This window comes from Trichechus manatus, unplaced genomic scaffold (assembly GCF_000243295.1).
Source record: "Trichechus manatus latirostris isolate Lorelei unplaced genomic scaffold, TriManLat1.0 scaffold00163, whole genome shotgun sequence".
NCBI lineage: Eukaryota > Metazoa > Chordata > Mammalia > Sirenia > Trichechidae > Trichechus > Trichechus manatus.
The window spans coordinates 1824498-1841202 of record NW_004444099.1 but is presented as its reverse complement, the minus strand read 5'-3'; the positions used below and the strand labels follow the sequence as shown (position 1 = coordinate 1841202).

General features: G+C 45.1%; 1 protein-coding gene across 3 annotated transcripts in view; it reads left to right on the top strand.

Annotated features, from left to right (window-relative positions):
- The first annotated feature begins 10538 nt into the window (after positions 1-10538).
- STOX1 (storkhead box 1) overlaps positions 10539-16705 on the top strand; it is a 59197-nt gene continuing 53030 nt past the window's right edge. For all 3 annotated transcript variants that reach the window (XM_004386391.1, XM_004386393.1, XM_004386392.1), the window contains exon 1: positions 10539-10857. In XM_004386391.1, coding sequence (XP_004386448.1) covers positions 10539-10857 — 319 coding nt within the window. The remainder of the gene's footprint in view (positions 10858-16705) is intronic.

The following is a 16705-nucleotide window of genomic DNA, read 5'->3' as shown; positions in this document are numbered from 1 at the left end:
CTCAGCTCAGCATGTTTGGCTAGAGGACACATAGAGAAGATAAACCCTTTCTCCCTTCTTCTAGCAGCATGCAACACGTAAAACAGCTGGGTTGGACCAGGAGCTCCACGATTTGTGCCTTGAGAATACTTTCCACATGTCTGACGCTCTTCTGTAAGTCAGTCCTGACACTAATAGGGCTCTCGACCAGGGATCTGCAAGCTTTTTCTGCAAAGGACCAGAGAGTAAATATTAAGGTTTTGTGGACCACACAGCCTCTGTTATGCAGCCACTCAACTCTGTCATTGCAGTACAAAAGCAGCTACAGATAATACATAAATGAATGAGAGTGCCCGTGTTCCAATAAAATTTTATTAGTAGACCCCGAAATTTGAATTTTGTATACTTGTCATATGTCAAGAAATATTATTTTTTTGATTTTTTTCAGCCATTTAAAAATGTAAAAACCATTCTTAGCTCACGGGCCATGCAAAAATAGGCAGTGGACCAGATTCGGCCCACCAGCCATAGTTTGCTGACCTCTGCTCTGGTCTAAGAGTCTGGAGGCCTCCCTCCCTTCCTCCTGGCTCAGCCACTAACTCACTATGGGACTCTGGGCACTCACTTAACTTCTGTGGGCCTTGGTTTCTTCATCAAGTGTGTTTTGACAGAATGGGGAAAAACAGATTAAACAAATTTCCTTTCAACTGTGATACTGGATTTCCTAATTCTACTTTAGAATGTATGTCAACACCAACAATGTTATGCATGTGGAATGGAAATTAGTTAAAGGGGAAAAAAGTAACTCTTAGTATTGTCAATGTGAATCTTTATCCTAATATGAGAAACAATGAATGTCATAATTTCCTAATCCCCAACTCCTTAATACCAAAACCAAACTCGTTGCTGTCAAGTAGATTCCGACTCAGCGATCCATAGAACTGCCCCTGAAGGGTTTCCAAGGAGTAGCTGGTGGATTTGAACTGCTGACCTTTGATTAGCAGCTGAGCTCTTAACCACTGTGCCACCAGGGCTCCATCTCCTTAATAGCTAGACCAAAATTTGTAGTCTTTAACTATTCGAAGGATCATACCACTTCTTTCTGTTTTTTCCCCAGTGCTGTTCTTTTTCTTTCCTGTTGTTTTTGGGGGTGGGGGATGGAGTGTATGATGCAGAGTTTATTGAAAAACACATTTTTCTCCGTCACAGGTGTTGTTTAAAAATATGAATGTTTTTGTGTCTTATTGGCAAGTACGTTTTATAAACACTCTACTACTCAGATGTACCTTACTGTAAGAGCTGATGGCTGAGGATTAGTAATTGTTTTCACTCAAGGGCAGAAAAGAACATCACAAAACTTATCCAGCACACTGGTATTTTTAAAATGGTGAATTCACGTTTCACATATCCCTTAGTTTTCCTTTTGTTCTTTTCTCCTTAATATCAAATATTTAGTCAATGTCCAGATTTCTCTCATTTCCCATAAATTATTTGTTTTACATTTGGTATGTTCAAATTAGGATCCAAATATGGCCCACACTTCCCATTGCATTGGTTGACATGTGTCTTAATTCTCTTTTAATTATAGGTCTCCCCCCACCTTTTGTTTTCCTGTCAGGAATTTGTTGAAGAAACCTGTGCTGTTTTGAAAAACACTAGATTGTAAACTGTTTGAACTAATGGAAATGCCTGTTCATCTTTATGTCCTCACTTTCTTATCCAAAGAAGTACCTGGTATTTAGGAGATTCAGTAAGTATTTTATTCCTGCTGTATTATATGTATTTCTGTAAAGCCTTTTACATTTTTTTTGAGATCTCTGTAGAATGGTGAATGAACTAAATCTATGTAGTCCTAAACTAAGGTTGCTACCAACTTAGACATCTAGTCCCCCTGTATCATACTTTTGTTCATTATTTTGTTATTAAAATTGTTCAGAGAACCATTTTCTTCCTTTTAAACAGTACTGTGGGCCATGTGTTGGAGCTCTGGTGGCAGAGTGGTTAAGAGCTCAGCTGCTAACCAAAAGGTCCACAGTTTGAATCCACCAGCCATTCCTTGGAAACCCTATGGGGCAGTTTTACTCTGTCCTATAGAGTCGCTAGGAGCCAGAATCAACTAGACAGCAACGGGTTTGGCTTTTTGGTTTGGTAGGCTATATAGGTGAGTAAGGTAGTCTGGGTTCCTGCTGTTAAGAAGCTTAAAACACTGTAACAGCAAGAGTTTGTTACCCTATCAATAATAATTTCAGCATGTGAGGGAGATGCCTTAGCATCTTTTCTCTCTTCCCCCCATAAGAAACCAGAGAAGAGAGAGACTTTGGGCTAGAAGGCAGGGGGCTCGTTGGAAACAGAGTTCCTTTGAGATCTGGGCACTTGGAGTGGGGCCAACTCACTTTTTATGGGATTTGCATGTAAGTAATGAGATATGAGGCCCAGCTTTACACTCCCTGCTCTAATAAAGACTGAAGAGAACTGGTTTCTCCTTTAAAATCCTGAAACTGGGTTTGGCGTCTTGCCTTAGGCCTCTAACCTTATTCTTTTTTTTTTTTTTCTGATGGTGGAAAACGGTTGATCCTATTTTCCATGTTTCAAATAATAAGAATTTTGCTGATTTGCTCTGGCTGGCTTCTGGGCATTTGGTTACACAACTTTCTTGACACGCTGGTGCTCCAGCTTTCTTTCCAGAAGTAATGTTTTTGGCTTGAAGACCTGTCCCCAGTGTTTTGATCAGATCTGCCTGTCCTCCAACCCCCCACCCCGACCCTGACTTTATTGGGAAGGGGAGTGGTGGAATCTCCTCTTTTTGGTTAAATAGCTTATTGACTTTTTTGGCCCCAATGCAGGAAAGTCACAGCCATAACTTCTTTCAAACCAAAAATTATTGGGGCTTTTTTTTTTTTTAATTGTAGAATTTTTGGAAAGGATAGAAAAGCTCAACGAAGCAAATAAAAATGGCTTATAATCCCACTATCCAGAAATAATTTCTGTTAACATAATAATTATTCCAGTCATCTCCCGCTCTCCACCCCCAACCCCTGCAAACAAAAAAACGGGTTTATAGGATGTTTTTAAAATGCTTTATGGGTGTTCATTCCTTTAACAAAGTGAGGAGGAGCAGAGAGATGGCAATATTGTACCGGTTTCTCACATTAGAATTATGGCATTTCTAATATTCTTAGCCTTTTCACATTTCAAGTTAAGGACCTTTTTTATCCCGTATATATTCCTTTTTTGGTCTCTTGGCATTGGGAAGACAGAAAAAAATTAAGTGAATTGTTTAAGGCAAATCAGAATCAGCTCTGGAGGTATCTGGCTCTCAGGCTGTGATTTTACATCTACCCTTTAGTGCCTCATTTGACTTAATAGCTATTTCAGCTACGTTAGAGTTCCCATCCTTGGGTATATGAGGATCTTGGGAGTTACAGAATCACGAAGCTGTAATGGCCCTCTGAAATCCTTCAGGTAGGCTAAGTATTTTTATCCTCGTTTTACAGAGGTTGTGTCTTATCTAAGTTCAGCAGTTAGGATAAAGGAGGTGACTTTTTTAAAAGAAATGGCATCAAATGTCCTTCCCTTCCCACCCACCCCCACCCCAAATCAACACAGTTGCTTAGTAAAGCCTCACATTTCTCTTTAAGAAATAGAAACAAACATCTCCAGGGCTTTTTTTCTTTTTTTTTTCCTGATAAAGGGAAAAAGAAAAAACCAAACCAGTTGCTGTAAAAAAAAAAGAATGCTGAGGAAATGGTCATAGTAAAAAGAATTCAAATAGGAAATGCTTTCCCAATCAGCTTCAAGTGTCGAGGCTTGAGTTCCTGAGTTAAGGGGAGGGAACTTCAGCCTGATGAATTTTGATGTGGAAAAAAAATTTGAGGCAGTGAATTCAAACACCATCCTCCATATAACGTGTGCTGTAGACAGACTCCAGAGGAGAAACCACTGAAAGCCAGATGTCTGGGTGTATGAGGAAGCCTGTTCCCTGAGGCTCTGACCTGACATTGGCTGGTGGATAGTCAGATCTTCCTGTGATTCACCCTCCAACCAGCAATGCCCTTATGTATGGTGACACCAGGCTAGTCAGAAATCAGCCAGGGCAATGTTACCCTGGATCAACATACTTCTTGTTGTTGTTATGTGCTGTCCAGTCGGTTCCGACTCATAGCAACCCTATGGGACAGGGCAGAACTGCCCCCATACGGTTTCCAAAAAGCGGCTGGTGGATTTGAACTGCAGACCTTTTGGTTAGCAGCCAAGTTCTTAACCATTGCACCACCAGGGCTCCAAGGAGGTACTAGTTAAATTGTATTTGATTCAGGTTAAACGAATCTATGTGCCAGGTGCTGGGCTAGGTTCTGGGGAACAAAAATGAAACAAGCAGGAGCCTGGCCCTTAAGGAATCTCAGTTTGCCTGATAAGACAGATAACCAGTAGTATAGCCCTTAACACACAAGGGTTATAGAAGGGTTAACAATGTGCTCTGAAAGCACAAAGGAGCAGATTAATTCTTCCTGAATGTGTCTCAGAAGGTTTTATGAGCTGGGCTTTGTAGAATACCACCTGGTAGGAAAGGGGGAAGGCATTCTAGGCAGAGGGAATGGTGTGAGCAAAGATGTGGGGGCATCTGTTCTGGGAAGGTGTGTAACTGTATGTGGCTGGAACACAAGGTCCTTGGTGTGGATGGGGGAGGAGGGCAATGATGGACATGGAGATGAAGCTCTGACTACAGGCTGGGGTCAGAGTATGAAGAACATCAAATGACATACTTAGGATAGACACCAGGCAGATGTGAGCATCAAAGGATCAAGTTTATCTTTTACAGCAATGTGGAAGCAGTTTTGAAACTGTGAAAGGGTAGAGGCTTGAAGAGTTTTAAAGTACGTAATAGTAAAAGCCTAGATTGCCTTGAAGAGACTGTTAGTGGGATTATGGATTATCAAAGACAATTCTGGTGAGGACTCAAAAGGAAATGAGGAGAGCTCTAACACTGGAGATGGTGCAGACAAAGCAGCAGCAGAGAAATGGCAGCAGCAGAACCAGGAGACCAGCAGGAAACAGTGCTGCAGCCAACCCAAGGAGCAAGAGAACTGAGTGCCTTCTGGCTGAAGTTTACTGGCAGAGTGGGGTGCCTCCAGGTACTTATTAGTAGAGCTAAAGAGCTTTGAAACACCTGACCCAGCAGGACAGATGTGGTGGCGAGACCCAAGGGGCTGAGAGGCCAAGGAAATAGGAAGCAGAAGCTGAAGAGACAAGGAACACAGGAAGCAGAGTTGCCTCAGTCTCAAAGGGTAGGGCCACAAACTCTGGGGTCTCAAAGAGTAGAGTTGCCACTCAGATCGACTAGGAGAATGGGGCCACCCAAATTTGAGGGAGCAGAATTGCTGTTCCCGTAGACCTGGAAGGTGGAGCTGAAGCCCAGGGCTAAGGGTCCTCCACTCAGAATCCGGAGAATGTGGCCAACACTCAGAGTCTGGAGGGCAGGGCCATTGCCTAAATGGTCTCAGAGAATAGAGGATTATTTTCAAGACTTGAGAGCTAATGGAATGTGTTCTGCTGACTTGCTTGGTGCCTGTTATCCTTTCTTTCCATCCAGTTTCTCCAATTTGTAATGGAAATGTCTACTTGGTACCTGTTCTACCATTGTATTTTGGAAGCAGACAACTCGTATTCTAGATTTCACAGAGGAAGAGGAATTTTCAGATTTTGGACTTAGAGTTGATTTAAGACTTTTGCTATGATATGATTGGGTGAATGTGTTTTACATGTGGCAAGGACATGATTTTGGGGGGGCCAAAGGGTGGAATGTTATGGATTGAATTGTGTCCCCCCAAAATGTGTGTCAACTTGGCTAGGCCATGATTCCCAGTATTTTGTGACTGTCTACCATTTTGTCATCTGATGTGATTTTCTTATGTGTTGTAAATCCGACCTTTATGATGTTAATGAGGCTGGATTAGAGAAAGTTATGTTAAAGAGGCAGGACTTAATCTACAAGATTAGGTTGTATCTTGAGTCAATCTCTTTTGAGTTATGAAACAGAGAATTAAGCAGAGAAGCAGGGGGACCTCCTACCACCAAGAAAGAAGAGCCTGGAGCAAGCATGTCCTTTGGACCCGGGGTACCTGTGCTGAGAAGCTCCTAGACCAGTGGAAGATTGATGACAAAGACCTTCCCCCAGAGCCAATAGAGAGAAAAAGTCTTCCCCTGGAGCTGGCACCTTGAATTTGGACTTCTAGCCTCCTAGACTGTGAGAGAATAAATTTCTCTTTGTTAAAGCAATCCACTTGTGGTATTTCTGTTATAGCAGCACTAGATAACTCAGACAAGCAATTATAATGTTGCAAGTATAAATTTGTTCCCCTTCAGGTTGATTTTTTTAAACCAAATAAAATCTAACTCCAAGCCCCATTTGCCATAGTTGGCTAAAAATGGAATCTTGGTTATAATGGTGGGGGCATTTGTTGGGGGGAAGGCACTCCCTGGAGTTGACCAAGAATCTTGGAGTCTTACACATACCCAGTAAACAAGGAAGAGAAGCTGATCTTTTTCCTGGGGTGTGCATCATAGTTCCCTTAGGCACCTGCTGTCACTGGATACTGATGTCAAGAGGTGCTCCCCTTACCTCTATCTACCTCCACCAAATGAAAGCTTCACAGCTCTATGTTGGCTCAGAGAGGTCCCCGCAATGGTCGTTACTGTGTTGCCTCAGAGACCCTCTCACTATTGCTCTCAAGGCTGAAGCCTTGGGGTCTAATCTCTACAAGGCATTATCATTTCCATTTCCTGTGGAGAGAGCCCTAAACCCCTATCCCCTCCCAGTAGTCCTGTTCCCTCAATTCAATCAAAGGCATTAGTTTCTCATTCCTTCGTCTCCAGGACAAGCCAACTTAATCTCACTCAATGGTCCTGAGGCCCAAAAGCTCTTGACATTCCTGTGTCTTCTCCCTTGAAAGGGCACTGTGCTTTTGAAGTCAATAGCAAATTGGATGAAGTAAATAAATCCTTGCAAAAATGTGATAATGGGAGAGGCACTTATATGAGCCATTAACCATGACTTTGGAGACATGGTCTTTCCTAAGGAGGGGTTGTCTGGGCAGGAATTTCAGGCCTGACAAGGCAGGCAAGAAACGGATCATCTGGAAATAGGAGAAGAGAAAAGTGAAGTAAATTGAACAGTTGTTATACAATTTCTCAAAATGACCAGAACTAATTCCCTGATACATGTTTTTGAGAGTCTTTTTTTTTTAAATGGGAAATATTTGCACATGGTAATAAGCATTCAGGGTGAAAATAAGCCTCTCTCTATCTTGTCCCCTCGCCCCTCTCTCAAGCGGTAACCATAGTTATCACCAGCTTCTTATGAACCAGAGATTTTCCAGTCACATACGAATATATGTGCTGGTTTGTTTTTTTTAAAACACAAGTAATGGGTCTAGCAAACTATACCAACTATTCTGTACCTTATTATTTTTACTTAAAATAGACCGTGGGTATTGTCTGGCATCAGTACATGAAGTTCTGTCTCCCTCTTTTTAATGACTGCATAGTGTGCTGTTGTACTGTGTTAGAATTACTTTGTCCTTTCTCAGGCACACAGAAGCCACGGGGGAAAAAAAAAAAAAAAAGAAAAATTATTCCCTCTATCTTGAGAGCTCTTAGTCCAAACATGATCTGACTACTCATGTGCTTCTCTAAGTGGAAACGGATGCCAAATCTAGCTTCTAAAAATTTTTCTGTGTCGGCTCTACAGAAACCACAAAGATGGAAGGCCTTGAGCAATTCCTGTTTCTCTAGTTTTCCTGTGTAATGTAGGATCATCCAGGTTGGAGACCTACAGATTTCTATTTAACTTTTAAGGCATGTTCCACTTTAGAGTAGTTTGGGAATACTTGGTGGTGGTGGTGGTGGGGGGTGGGTAGCAGATCCTTTGGGGAAAAAAAGTAGACAAGGATTTGGCTCTTGTTTTAAATGTTTCTCCTCTGAGTTACATTCTTTACCCGTTCTTTGTTAATTGAGCCAGCTTAAGTGAAACGATAAAGCGAATTTCACAATCTGAATAAAAGGTTCCACTGCTTAAGACCATTTCTACCTCATAATTTCAGGACAAAAGAGCCCTGGTGGTGCAACAGTTAAGTGCTCAGCTACTAACTGAAAGGTTGGTGTTTCGAACCCACCCAGTAGCTCTGTGGGAGAAAGACCTGGCAATCTGCATCCGTCCATAAACATGACAGCCAAGAAAATTCTATGGGACAGTTCTACTCTGTCACATGGGGTCACTATGAGTCGGAATCGACTTGAGGGCACCTAACAACAACAACAACAACATAATTTCAGCACATGACACCTCATTGCCAGATGCTACCTCACAGCATCCCTGCAGCTACCAAAACAACAAACAAAACCAACTGCCACTGAGCTCTTGAACCACCACACCACCAGGGCTCCTCGTGCAGTTATAGACCCTGCTAATAAGGGCCTGACTGTCTCTGTGTATTTCCCAGTTCAAATTCTTAGGAGAGAGAATCAAGCTCAGGACTTTTCACACCAGGCCACAGGTCTAATGAGTCAGGGTGATTGTCTCCTGCCCTCCCCTCTAGCTAGGTGTGTGGGCAAGAAGACACTGGGATCCATGCTTCACCATCTACTAGCTTTGTCCTCATGGGCAAGCTGCCTAAACACTCTAAGCCTTTGTTTCTTTTGTGGAAGATGGGGCTTAGTAATAGTACACGCTTCAGAGGGTTATTCTGAGGATAAAACTAGATCACACGTGTAAAACCCTTAGCACAATTTTAGGCACACAGTGAGCTAAGAGTAAATGGAAGTTATCACCCTTATTATTATGGAAAACTACATCCTTATTATTATGTACTAGATGCTAGAGGTATCAAGATAAAAGTCTGGGTCCTCCAGGATGGGGAACACAGGAATGTCAACCTTGATTCAGCAAGGTGAGTGTCATGATAGAGAGCTCAGAGAAGGAACTTACCCTCCCTGTAGAGATGACACGGGCATAGGAGTTTTTTTCATTCAGGCCCTGTGCTGTATTTATCCATCCATCCATCTTAGAATCAGAATTGAGATGTGAGATGGTTGTCTCAGGTTTGCACGCTTATTTGAATTGAAAATTAAGTAAGACTTCAAGAAAGCCTGATGTGGCTGTCTGTCTATTTCTTACTATCTGCGTGACCTGAAAACACTTCTTGATCCCACCTAGCTGCAGTTTCCTTATCTAGTAAAAAGAAAGAAAGAAAAATAGGGATAATAACAGTAGTTAACACAGAGTTGTGAAATTAATGTCCCCAGCATACAGTGTTTAATAATTGTTAGCTATTATTATTTAATAACACCACCTATCATTTATTGCGTGCTTACTAGGGGCAGGGTATAGATGATCTCAAATGATTACAGTTGTGGTTATGGATGACTGCTGAGATGAGGAAAGGGGAAGTCTGAAATGACCCCCAGGTCTTGCCAGGCACCTCTGCTCTTCCTTACAATGCTGATTTAAGTACTAAGAACAATGCCCTTCCTTTCCTTTTTGTCAAGTTCTCTTCTCAAATGTTCTCCTCTCAAGGAGTTCTCACCCAGTGTCCAATCAGGGTTCCAACCTCTCTGTTTCCTCCTTGCTGGCAGGCACCAGACCACAGTCTGGGAAAGGAGGTCATAAGCCGGTCTCCCTACCCCCCTGACAGCTCCTGGGAGAAAGGTATCTTAGCCTTTTTGGTGTCCCTAGCTCCCGCCCAGGGAGAATACCCCCAGTTTCACCACCATGCCTTGCCAATCCAGAGAGCATCTCTCCAGCCCTTTACTTTCCTCACCACTCAAGTGGATGGGATATCCCAGGGGTGGGACCAGATCCTAAAATCCCAAAATCATGGATGAAAGCGTCCTTAAACTGAGTCCCAACTCCTCATTTTACAGAAGAGTAACCTGAGGTCTAGAGAGGGGAAGTAACTGGAGTAAAAAATGTGAGGAGCAGAACTGAGGCTCAAACCTGCGTCTCCTGACTCCTGAGGCGGGTGAGCCTGCCCCTTGTGGGCTCTCTCACTGGGAGCGTCCCCCAAACCAGGGCAGCGGTGACGATCCTGGTCCTCCTGGTTCTGGGGACCGCTGGCCTTGCCGCTCACGCCGCAGTTGGAAGAGGCTCGGCTCTCCCAGGAGGCTGTGGGGCTTCCCAAGGACCTGGAAAAGTCCCAGTGTGGGCCTGTCGCGGGAGGGGGAGCCCCCGGCAACTAGGAGAGGGAGCGACAAGCAGAAGGTCGTCGGGGGGCGCAGGGCAGTGTCCTGGCTGGGATGTGGAGAATGAAGCCGATAACTCAGCACTTGGAAACCCCTTTAGGGCGCCTCGCTGCAAGGGCAGTGGCTGCGCGTCCCGCCCCAACCCCCTGGCCCCGGGAAGCACAGTCGGCCCCGCCCCCTGGAGCCCCGTTCCCCCGGCAGCCGGCGCCGCGCGCAGTAAGCCGATCCCTCCCGCCAGGCAAGCGACGCCCGAGCCGCCAGTGCAGCGCGGCCGCTGCGCCGACGATGCGCTAGGGTGTGGGCTCCCGGCTGCCCCCGGCAGCATGGCCCGGCCCGTGCAGCTGGCACCCAGCTCGCTGGCGCTGGTGCTGAGCAGGCAGGGGCTGCAGGAGAGGGCGACCGAGGCTGGGGACACGGAGGAGCCCAGCGGGCGCGCGGTATTCCGCGCCTTTTGCCGCGCCAACGCGCGCTGCTTCTGGAACGCGCGACTGGCGCGCGCCGCCTCGCGGCTGGCCTTCCAGGGCTGGTTGCGGCGCGGGGTGCTGCTGGTGCACGCGCCCCCCGCCAGCCTGCAGGTGTTGCGCGACGCTTGGCGGCGCCGGGCGCTGCGCCCGCCGCGCGGCTTCCGCATCAGGGCAGTGGGTGAGTGCAGGGCCCGGAGGGGAGGGGCGCCCGCGTGAGCTGCCGGGACCCAGTCCCCGGCCCAACTCCGAGGGAGCCAGTCGGGGGACGGGGTGGACGCCACAGACGGGCTGGAGGCCAGGCTGGGTGGCTGGAGGAGGAGGGGCTGGCTTCCCGGTACGCCCCGGAGAGATTCCCTCTCGCTTGGACACTTAAGTCCCAGCCCCCTAAGATTTGTTTTCCTTTTTCTTCCTCGAAGAGCGAAAAAAGAGTTAATTGCAAAGCCTTATACACACGTTTCATTACTCTTTTACCTCCAAGATGTATCCCCTCCAGGATGCCTCCATTCCGCAACTCTTTCAGCCTGCTCAGCGCACAGGTTCTTGGCGGAAGGAACTTTCTACTCAAAGTGATGCTCTGAGAAAAGAAAGAGGCTTTGGGTCCGGGAAGTAGGAGCTGCGGGCAAGAGACAGAGGCCCTTAGCCCGGCTGCATCGGAGCTCTTGAGAAGGGTACCCCGGGGCTGGCCAAAACCCGCCGATTCTTAACTGTCTGCTTTTATTTGTCCTTTTAATTACAGACTTGGAGCAAACAAATGTGGTTTTCATGTTCCGCTGTATTAGGTGGTGTGTGGGGTCTCGGATCAGAGCCTAGGGGGAAGTTTGGGGTCGCTAACTGCTTGAGAAAAAGAATTGGCAAGTGACGCCCTGGACACCTCCCATCCCATCAGCTAGAGAGAGAGGATTCAGCCTTCGCCATCTTTTCAGAGAGCCCGTTTGGAAAATAGCTCATTTGGAAACCACTGCCTCAGTGAGAGGTCTCTGATGCCGGCCACTAAATTCTGGCGGGCGTTTCAGCTCTCTGTAACCGCCTGGTTCTGTCTGCCAGCGCTTATGTGGGGTTGTGACGGGCCATTTGACTGTGTGCTGTTGACAAGTCACCAGTTGTTCTAGTCCTGACTTTTGACTCCCGTTAAGGATCCCCTCTCTTGTCTTAGTCCATAAATCACCCTCCTCTTCCATCTGAGGAGAAGTAGCAAATAAAAACAAACAAACAAAAACATTTGTTTCAGTCCTCAGGGTCAGGGCAGCCAGAGGCACCTGGTAATTGTGTATCATCTGCTCCGAGATGGTGTCTGTGCATCCCAGCCAGCGCTGGTCAGTGAGACTCAACTCACCTCCATGCATTCCTATTTGATCCGTTTTTTGTCTGTTTTCCTTTTTCTTTCCTGAAGAGCAAAAAGAGAGTTAATTGCAAAGCCACATACGCGCGTTTCTTTACTACTGTTACCTGCACAAGTGAGTGAAGAAAATAGGTTTCTGGCTCCCAGAGCATTGAGCCAAGTACCCAAACCAAAATCCCCACAGGGGGAAGGGGTCTTTCAGACAGAACCCTTTTCAGTCTCTGTTTTTCTGGTTTGAATTAGTGGCTACATTCCCTGGTTCCCCCACCTCCTTTCAAAGGTGAGCATAGAGTGCATTGGAGAGAGAGGGTGGGACAGAGTGGGGGTCTAGACCTGGGGGTGAAATATGAGAGGGCTTGTGCTAATCCAGAGGCAGCCATAACGCCCGTTAGGTGGGGTCCAGTGAAGCAGTCATCAATGCTGGTTTCTGGGTTGGCCGTTTGCTGCCATCTGAAAGATGCAGTGGAGAGAGCACATCCACCAGGTGCCCGCTGGGTAACACTGGCACTGCCTCATGGCATGGCCCCAGGATGCAGCAGGCACGGTATGCTATGGAGTGTGTAACGCAGTGGTCTTTATATCACCCCTGATTTGGGTCTCTTGGCAGGAATGATTTTGACATTTTTAAAGGAGTCTGAATAATTTGGACATTTAGCTGGCATTTGGACAAAACTATCCATTAGAACATTCTGAGGAGTGGAATGGGAAAAGATCTTATTGGATGCCTGGCAGTGCATTCACATGGCGGGAGGGAGCTTTTGTTGTGAAAAGAATTGCTAAATACTAGTCTAACTTGGGATCTCTGGGTCAAATTAAGAGGTGAGGCACCGGGGCAGCTCTTGGGCCTCAGGAGAGTCCCAGAGGGTGGTGAAGACAGAAGGAGCTGCCGTCTCCCACAGGAAGTTTTCAGTTGGCTTGCTTTCCTGACTTCGGCAGTACTGGCTTCCAGAAGCCATAATGGGCTGCAGGAGGGCAAGGGCAGAGCTGCTGTGGACTGTTGCAGGTTCTCACTCCATTCTCACTGTTAGTTTGTGGGAAAGAGCAATGTGTTAGAAACGGGAACAAAGGATCAAGTTGGTTTCTTTGCTGTCGGTTTTTTTCAAAGGCTGATTTACACCCGCTTGAATGTATTTGGGCATAGGGAGTGCTGCTGCCCAGCTCAGGCAGAAAATGCAGGGAGAGAAAGAGGCGTGGCTCTCAGCTTTATAAACCCACCTGTGCTTTCCTGGGTCCTTCTCCCAGGCTTCTGGACCTGGCGCTCGCTCATGGAGCCTCCTAGGGTATGAGGACAGAGCACCCTGGCTAAGCAGACAGGCGTCCTGGGTGCAGACCTGAACTCGTGGACAGCTTACGGCCCTACTGTGGTTTATGTTTTCTCCTGCCTGTTTGGTACCTCTTTTGTCCCTCTTCACCTTCTCTAAGGAGCCCTGGTGGCTCAATGGTTAAGCACTCAGCTGCTAACTGAAAGGTCTGGCAGTCTAAACCCACCAGCCGTTCCTCGGGAGAAAAGACCTGGAGATTTGCTTCTGTAAAAATTTTGATTCTGACTCATAGTGACCCTATAGGAAAGAGTAGAACTGCCCCCATAGAGTTTCCAAGGAGTGGCTGGTGGATTAGAACTGCCAGCCTTTTGGTTAGCAGCCAACCTCTTAACCATTACGCCACCAGGGCTCCTTCTGTAAAGATTACAGCATTAGAAACCCATGGACAGTTCTACTCTGTGTTACAGGGTCACTATGAGTAGGAATTGACTTGACTGCAATGGGTATTTTGGTTTTTGGTTCTCTACTTTGACTTCCCTCTGATGAGAACAATAGATATTAGGTAGAGGGCATTTCCCTAAAAAGAGGGACACTGGATCTTTAACTTGATAACCAGGAACTGACTCTTGTGCTCAGATCCTTGAGTGGTCTTTTTTTTCTTTTTTTGTCATTAACAAATTACATTAACAAATGAAAGGGGTGAGCTGTGGAAGCTGGAGGGAGACATCTGCTAACCGGCCTGAGCCACTGCAGGAGGTGGCGGTGGGGGACACCTGTATTTGTTTGGGTGAACCTGTTGTTACCCTGAGACCACACCTACTGGGGAGGTGAAAGGTTAATAGTGGGAGGCCAAGGACTGGCTTCCCAGGGTGAGGAGGGAAGGCCACTTGGCCAAACAAATTTGTTCCTTTCTCCTGAAATTTATAGCTAAGCTGTCCCCACCTTCTTACCCCCAGCATGGCCTTCCATGTAGTCTCTGAATAAAAATGCCCTAAATGCCCATGGTATTTTTTTTTTTTTTTAATGCTTGCTTCATGAATTCATTCATGTGCCAGACCTTGTTCTACGTGATTGGATATTTTAGTGCATCTTTCATTCAGAGTTGCACGTACTCAAGGAAAAAATGGAGTCAGCCTCTTTCTGCCACATTCAGTTCAAGTGGGGCCGTGTTCTGGGAGCTGACTGGTTCACACACAGGCTTCTCTATCCCACAGTGACATGTGTGGGCCATACAGGTCCTGCCTTTGGGTTAGTTGGGCAAGAGTTCTCTGGTGTGTGTTTTGGGGAGTACTGAAGATCAGGCAGGTCTTGCTGGCCAAGGGGAGGTGATGGGAAGCTCTTCCCACCTGTTCCCTTGCCTTTCCTACATGCTCCTTGAAACATCTCTGAGCACAGCCTTCGTCACAGATATCAAAGCTAAATTGCAAGTGCCCTAGGAGAGTAGAGGCCAATCACTAGTTTACACTGGGTGTAAATGACTGATTTCAGAGTCTATCCTGAGATTTGGTTTGTGAGAGGAGGAACAGTTCAAAACTACCTTGTGTCCGATGGCACAAGACTTGGGCAAGTCCCTGAAACTTTGTTCTGATTTCTCCTGTGACTTAGGGAATGGAGTGGGATGTGTATAGAGGTTGTGAGGAGAGGGAATGACCCAACTCTTGTTCTGCCTTTTTTCTGATGTTTGGCCTTGAGTGGCAGGCAGTAGGGCATCTTGTAGGATTTAGAAGCTAAGGGGTTAAGTAGCTAATGGGCTAAGTGTACCATTTGATGAATTTTTCAAATGCAGACGTGTGTAACCCAAATTCCTATCAGGATTTAAAACATTACCGCAGAAAGTTCTTTCCATGCTCCTTCCCGGTCAGTCCTGCCCCACCCCCAGATGTAGTTTCTGTTCTGATTTTTCTTTTTACCATACATTAGTTTTGCTTGTTCAAGAGCTTACCAAGAACATACCATAAATGGAATCATATGGTATGTATTCTTTTGTGTGAGGATTCTTTCAGTCCGCTTAATGTTTGAGGTCATCCCTTTTGCATTACTGGTTCGTGCCTTTTTACTGCTGAGTAGTATTCCATTGTATAAATCTACTACAGTTTACCCATTTTCCCTTGGATGAACCCCTAGGATGTTTTCAGTTTATGGTTATTATGAATAAAGCTTCTATGAATATTCATATACAAATCTTTTTTTGGACATAGGCCTTTCGTTCTCTTGGGTACATACTTTGGAGAGGAATTGCTTGCTCATAGAGTAGGTTTATGTTTAGTTTTATGGAACCTTTTTATAAAGTGGTTGTACCATTTTACACTCCTATCAACAGTGTGAGACAGTTCGGTTGCTCCACATCTTTGTCAACATTTGATGTTGTCAGTCTTTAATTTTAGCTTTTCTAGTGAGATGTAGTGATAACTTGTTTTAATTTGCACTTCCCTGATGACTAATGATGAACACTTTTTCATGTGTTTATTGACTTCCTTCGTGAAGTGTATGTTCAAATCTTTTGTGGTTTTTTTTTTTTTTTTAAACTGGTTTGTTTGTCTTTTTATTATTGAATTGTAGGAGTTCTTTATAGATCCTGAATATCTACCAGTCCTTTGTCAGATATATGTTTTGTAATTATGGTCCAGCCTGTAACTTGCCTATTCAATTTTTTGGTGGTATCTTTTGAAGAAAAGTTTTAAATTTTGAAAGGCTAATTTATTCATTGTTTTCTTTTTTGGTTTATAAGTTATTACATCCTATATAAAGAAATTTTGCCTAACCTGAATTTTTTCTCTTGTGTTTTCTTCTGGATTTTTTTTTTTTTTTTAATAGTTTTATGGTTTTACACTTAGGGCTATAATCCATTTTGAGTTAATTTTTGTGTATGATATGAGGTTGAGATTCATTTTTTTACATATGGGTATCCATATGTAGAGGCACCTTGAAAGTGAGGCTTGGCAATTTGCTTCTGAAAAGTCACAGCCTTGAAAATTCCAGGGTCCATTTTACTGGTTGCCTTCTTTCTTGACTATGAGTCACATTTTCCTGTTTCTATATTATCTAGTAACTGTGGATTGTGTCCTTCACATTGTGCATGATATATCGTAGAGACTCTGGGTTGTTCATTCCTCTGTCGAGTGTTGATTTGTTTGTTTGTTGTTCATTTACTTTATCGGACAGTTAACTGGGCCGGATTCAAAACTCTGAATTGTTTTCCCTGTGTTAATTGGCATCTAAAATCACTGTTCAGTTCTTTAGCTTAAGATAGACTGCTGGTACCCTGAGCATGCATAGTTCATGGCTCAGCCGTAGAGTTGGGCAGAGTTTATATGTAGAATTTGAAGTTCCACCTCATTGGCTCTATCCTTTCTAACATCTTCTCTGTTACTTTCTAGCCGTTGTAGTCTCTCTAAACTCAGTCCTTCGATTCTTTAAGCCAGTTA